This window comes from Arvicola amphibius, chromosome 15 (genome assembly GCF_903992535.2).
Source record: "Arvicola amphibius chromosome 15, mArvAmp1.2, whole genome shotgun sequence".
Lineage (NCBI taxonomy): Eukaryota > Metazoa > Chordata > Mammalia > Rodentia > Cricetidae > Arvicola > Arvicola amphibius.
Genome location: NC_052061.1, coordinates 5595667 through 5601844, shown reverse-complemented (window position 1 = coordinate 5601844; position 6178 = coordinate 5595667). Strand labels below are relative to the sequence as shown.

Sequence of the window (6178 nt, the reverse complement as noted above, 5' to 3'; positions counted from 1 at the left end):
CACACACACACACACTGCTTCCCTGAGTGTCTACCGGAGCCTGCCAGGAAGCTTCCAGTAACTGTTTCCCGGCTCCTCAGATGACACAGACCTTCCTACTTATGACTTCAAGTATGATTTCAGCAGGCTTGAGCAAGCGGGGAAACACCTTGTGCCTCCAGGGAGAGAAATCTGGCTGCCACCTCCACTATTCCCCTCAGCACCCACCCATGGGCTGGGGGTGGGGGAAGCTTATGGGGCGCCTTCCTGCCACGCGTTCCAGAACACTGCCATCTGGCCCATCCTGCTTGGCAAACACTGGTCTATATCCTCGCAGACTGGACTGCTCCCCTGCCCTTGAATTCCACCTCCAGCAGACCTTCAACGCTGCCCCCTAGAATAAGTGTCCTTAGCACAAGGCTTGTGTCTTCCCAGTCGCAAGTCTCTGGCGACGTGCTGGCGCCTCAGTGAATTGGAACCTTACACATGTTGGGCAAGCGACTATGTGACTGCGCCTCCCCTTCCAACTTCTACTGTGAGAATAATGAATTGTAAGGAAAAATGAAAGTTCTAACACAACGCCCCGCAGCACGGGAAACACGGTGGGGACATCACCAACAGCGACTAAGCCTGGACTACGACTGGTTTTTGAAACCTGTTCACACTTCCAACTTGATTTTCCTGTAAGCAGGGTCTCCTAGCCCCGCTTTCATCCAGGTTAGCGCACACGATAAGCGATAATCCTCTGCACCCGGCCCCTCGCTCCCTCGGGCGCGTGGCAACTCAAGGGTGGGCAAGCTTCCCGGAACTGGCCCCGACCCGGGCGCAGACCCTTTGCGCTCAGCCCAGTGAGCTCAGTCCCCGCGCCGTGCGGAGAGGGGCGTGACTCAGCGCGGGGGCGTGTGCAGGCAGTGTTCCACGTGCAGGAAGAGAGAAGCTTGCAGACAGCGGGGCGTGCGCAGGCTGCGGGGCGTGTGCAGGAGGCGGGGGCGGGGGGGGTGGCAGGTGGTGCTCTACCTGGGCGGAGCTTTTGCACTCGCCCCAACTTCTTCCCTCTATAAAGTCCCGCGTCCACACGCTTCCTTACATCACGCCTCCTCCTAGCTCTCCAACTTCGTTCTCTCACGGTTTTCAGCCGCCGCCTCTACTCATCATGGACCCCAACTGCTCCTGTGCCACAGGTAAGGGGGGCTGCTGATTGGGCTCTGCAACCCGAGTTTCTGGGAGAGCCAGATAGGCTATTTGGGGCCCCTTCTAGTCACTTTCAGGGTACTACCGGCGGCCCCTTCCCAACAAATTCTGGAGAACCCCGTCTTTTAACAAGCCCTTGAGATATAGTGGCTCGCCCAAGCTGGAGCAAGGATTTGCACCTGAGTGCCTGGAGGAACTTCTGCGTCTAGATGCGCTGGGTCACGCTCACTGCTCACTGCCTTTTTCCTACAGATGGATCCTGCTCCTGCGCCGGGTCTTGCAAATGCAAACAGTGCAAATGCACCACCTGCAAGAAAAGTAAGTTGGATCCTCTCTCCCCTTTACCCTCCGCTCCCCATCGGTCCCTAGCCCGTCCCCCCCCCCCATCCCAGTGGCATCCAGGTGGTGTGCCTCTCACGGTCGACTCTTCTTCCCCCCCCCCCCCCCCTCAGGCTGCTGCTCCTGTTGTCCCGTGGGCTGTGCGAAGTGCTCCCAGGGCTGCATCTGCAAAGAAGCTTCCGACAAGTGCAGCTGCTGCGCCTGAAGTGGGATTTCCCCTCAGCTGCGTGTAAATAGAACAATGTGTAGAAAGTAACTTTTTTTTTTTACAACCCTGGCCTGTTTTCCACACCTCTTTCTATAAAGCATGTAACAGATAATAAAAAGCGTTGACTTGATTAACTATGGTTGTCTTTGTGTGCATTGGAAATAAGGGACTGGCAGAGGAATTGAAACGGAACTGCCAAGGCTTGAGCTCTGGGCTCAGATGTTAGCCTGTGGCTTGGACTGGTCAGATTGCCTCTCCGGCGTTTATCCTGGTATATTAGGTTTAGGCGTATTAAAACCAGGTGCTCTAATGAGCCATACCCTAACCCCCTAGATGTTTATTCTGGTTTCTCTCCCCTAATTCAGTTGGATTTTTTAGGCTTAAAGTGACTTAAGTTTGGAATGTCAGTACCCAGACACTGGTAAATAAAAAGCTAGAAAGAATCAGAGGGGCCGAGTGGTGTTGCACACCTTTAATCCCAGCACTCGGGAGGCAGAGTTTGGAGGCTAGCCTGGTCTACAGAGCGAGTTCCGGGCTGGCCATCAGGGAGTCGTGTGGTGAATCCAATTTATAATCCCAGCACTTAGACTGAGGCAGGTGAATCTCCTTGAGTTAGGAGGCCAGCCTGATCTATTGAGCGAGTTCTGGGATGGCCAGGGCTACACAGAGAAACCTTGTCTCAAAAAAACAGAGGGAGTCAGGTTTGACTCCAATTTATAATTCTGGCACTTGGGAGGCAGAAGGATCATTGAAATTTGGAATTCACTTTTAGTCTCAAAATTTGGTAACCTTTGATTTTTGAGACAAGATCTTACCGTGTAGCCCAAACTAAAACTTGCAATCCTCCAGCCTAGACTCCTAAGTGTTGGGAATACAGGCGGGGCTCAAAATCTATTTTTAAAAATTCAGTAACTTGAACAAAATCTTGAAATTGCAAGTACCATATACCCAAGGGGTGTGCCTTGCAGATGGGAAAACTAAATGACACAACGTGTCCAACCTGGACCTCCCATGAGAAACTGCCCATCTGGTGCACAGAGACACGGACAGGGTCACTCCCACCACCCCCGATTTCAGAGAGCACAGTGACCTGAGTTGGCTGTCAGTCTCTGGAAATTCCTTTCAGGATCAGGAAGAAACTACCCCTCACTCATCCCAACCCCTGACAACTTAGAAAAGCATAGTAGAAGGTGCCCAGCATCTTCCCAGGAGGAAGGCATCTAGGTGGAGTCTCCATTTGGAGGATGGGTGGTACTCCTTAGGAAGCTGTAAGGACCTGAATGACTCAATTAAAACCAACGGTTAATGCCCCTGGTTATTTGTTGAGCTAATGCAATCTGGTGTCCAATCAAAGGGAAAGATGAGGTTCTTGGCCAGGAATCAGGACCAAACTTGTGTGAAGAATAAGTTTACAAGGCTGGCTGTATTTCTGGGTGCCAGAAAGTTCTAGTTGGCAGCCCGCTTCCCCACTTACTGGTCATGTAACCTGGCCAAGTCAGTGAACATCTGACTGAACCTATGGTTATGTCCCCAAACCAGACCCCTCAGATGCTGGTACCCCATTGCCCTGGCACTCAGTTAAAACCTAGATGCTGACAACCACGTGCTCCCAGCTGCCAGCCATCACTGTCACACATTCCCAACCGCGGAGGGAGGCTCCAGACCAGATTCTGCTGGTTCAGACACATCGACACCCAAAATGGCTTCAGGCTCATTAGAAGCTTATTACAATGAGAAAAAAGGATAGGGGCAGGTGCCACACCGGATTAAAATATACCCCTACGTTAGGGAAGAAAGAGACACCTTTGCCCCTGGAAAGCTCTCCTTCCCATTTAATGCTCTAATGTCAAGCGCCTCGCACATGACTCATAATAATCAAAACACTATTATATGTATGCCCACATCCTAGTAAAAACCCAGAACTCTTAACGCTATCATTGACACCAAGGGGGCTTGAGAGCAAGGACTCCCCTGCTCATTCACTGCCTGCCCCTTACACTTTGACGATTTCGCTGACAATAGTGGAAAACCCGCAGATTCAGTTATGAGTCCTCTTTCACAGAAAGGAGAAAATATTCCAATTAGAGATTAATGAGGAAGGAGCTGACTCCTGGCTGAGGCTTCATACATCAGGCAAGTGGGAGCATTCTATCCACGTGGACTGTCTGGAGAGAGAGTCCCACGTTGGCCAGCTCCAGAGTGGGCACAGAACTGTGTGGGAGGACACTGTGGGGTGGAGGCTGGGGAGAGAGCCTCGCTGATTGTGGACCAGGTAAACGTGGATGATGAGTACAAAGCCCCTGTGATCAGGATGCTGCCCCGGCTTCCTGACAGACACCAAAACCTTGCTAACCTCTCGTGCCCTTTGATCTTCACTTGGCCTAGTGGCAGAGCAAATGTGAGTGGACTTAAGCTGTGTGGGATTGTGGTATATTGCATGCTTGGGGTGGTTAAAATTTCCTTGTCTCTTTATTTGAACATATCACCTAAATTGATTCTTCCTGGGGTGGAGGCAGCCCCAATTTCAGATCTGTGATCCTGCAGCGAGTGAGGCAGACCAGTCTGTGGGCATCCAGAATTTCATGCATAGGACACATAATTTGATTACACATGCCCTCAAGTCCTGAAAATGGAGGAAAAGGCAAACCTAAGTGTTCTGCTAACTAGTCTGCTCTATTTCCATATCCTGGTCACCCTCTTCCACCCATCCTGAACTCTGTCCCTGTCCGGGTAAGAGAAGCACTCTGAGCCCTGCACTCAGGAGATGGAGCAGGAGTCCAGGGCAACTTCACCAGCCTGCAAAGTGAGAGAGACTCTGTCTCAAACAAACACAAAAGACATTGCTTTTAAAAATTATACCTTTTTTTTCTGAGCCAAATATGAAGGACCATAGCTCAGTGAGGTAGCGTTGTCTGGAATGGTGAGGTTCGTTGTGGGGGAGGCTACAGTAACTTTTTTAGGCGGAGAAGAAAGGTGTAGTCAATTCATTTGGGATTGCATTAGTGGCATCAGGCAAGTGGAATACAGCAGAGCGGGGAAATCTCTGTCACCTACCGCATTTTAGCTTCAGCATTGCTGGAGGTGAGATGTCATCTAAGCTTTGTGCCAACAATTTCATCTAACAGTTGTGAAGATATCAAATCAGATACAAAAGCTAAGATAAGGCCTGTAATTCCAGCACATGGGGAGGCTGAGACAGTTGGATCACAAGACTCAGTTTCCCAATAAACCAAAACATTAAAGAGCCTAAGATAGCCCAAGATAATTCGGGGCTCTTCACCCTCAACATTCCATTTTAGCTAGCTAGGGTCAAGCTATCATCAGAAACCATAACAAGCATGCACGTCCTCAGAGAATAGTTCATACCCTTATTTCCTTTGCCTGGACTGAAGTGGAAGCAGGGGACAATGCCTCTTTGAGATCAGGACCCAAGACAAATACTGGCATGTGTGAAGAGAATCGGAGTCCTGAGTCACTGTGCCCTGAGTGGGTCTGCCCTAGCCCTGGCCCTCCACCAATTGCTGCACTTCTTGCCTCTGTCTTCAGCTCTCAGCTGGCTTTCTCCTCCTCACGGAAAGAATCATCCAACACTGTCCAGACAAGAATTCTATTTTTTTAATTTTCATCTTTAATTAATTAATTATTTAGTTTTGGAATGGATCTCATTTGTGTGGCCCAGACTGGCCTTGAACTCATAGGGATCATCAGCCTTTGGCTCTTAGGAGCTGAGATTAAAGACTCAACGTCAGCCAAGAACTCTGTAGACAAAAATTTCTGCCCCAAATGAAGTTCATTGGATCTTCCCACACAGAGGGCATTACTGTGTCATTTCCTAAGAAGTGTCATGAAGAAGCAGCAATGCTCTGAGTGTTGAGTATCCAGTGGGTAGTCAGTCTCTTGGCTCTTTGGTAATGGAAGGACACTGTGTCTAAACCACCAAGAGGAAGAAGAGTCTTATGGCCTTCTCAGCATCTTCCGTGCCTACGCATGAACCTGTGTATAAAGGGCCAGCGTCAGAGAACTTGTGACTCGAACATGAATATTAGTGTCAGGCAGTACTGGTTCACAGCCCAGTGCTCCATTGACTGGCTGTATGGCCTGAGCAAGTCACCCAACCTTTCTGAAGCCCCTCTCCTTGTGCGTAAACAGAATTTGCCTCTCTAAATAGCCATTAAATGAGAAACTGATTTTACTTCTGGTTCTGGCATCATAACCATATGGCACGCATGGCCAGAGTGTGACAGCATACACCTGTAATTCTAACACTCTAGAAACCAAGGCAGGTTCAGCCTGGGTGACATAGCAAGACTGTCACAAAACAAAGATCAGCAAAGCCTTGCCAATCTGTGCAGGGCTTGGTGGCTATCTGCTAACCAAAACCTTGCCCCACTGCTTCCTCAGAAATGGACGGCTTTTTGTTTTTGATACAGTTTGTTTCTCATACAAACAATGGACTTGCAG

At 49.8% G+C, this 6178-nt stretch overlaps 1 protein-coding gene across 1 annotated transcript; it reads left to right on the top strand.

The window, feature by feature from the left end:
• Window positions 1–1023: 1023 nt before the first annotated feature.
• LOC119802074 (metallothionein-2) lies at window positions 1024–1851 on the top strand. The gene is made up of 3 exons (XM_038312946.1): window positions 1024–1160; window positions 1423–1488; window positions 1623–1851. Exons 1-3 carry the CDS (start codon window positions 1133–1135, stop codon window positions 1712–1714), a joined length of 186 nt encoding a protein of 61 aa, XP_038168874.1. The 5' UTR covers window positions 1024–1132; the 3' UTR covers window positions 1715–1851.
• The last annotated feature ends 4327 nt before the right edge of the window (window positions 1852–6178 follow it).

Excerpts from the sequence above, each read along its gene's own strand:
- LOC119802074 (XM_038312946.1), top strand. The coding sequence starts at position 1,133 with ATGGACCCCAACTGCTCCTGTGCCACAG. Across the intron at positions 1,161-1,422 it reads CAACTGCTCCTGTGCCACAG|ATGGATCCTGCTCCTGCGCC; the intron begins GTAAGGGGGGCT and ends TTTTTCCTACAG. Across the intron at positions 1,489-1,622 it reads ATGCACCACCTGCAAGAAAA|GCTGCTGCTCCTGTTGTCCC; the intron begins GTAAGTTGGATC and ends CCCCCCCCTCAG.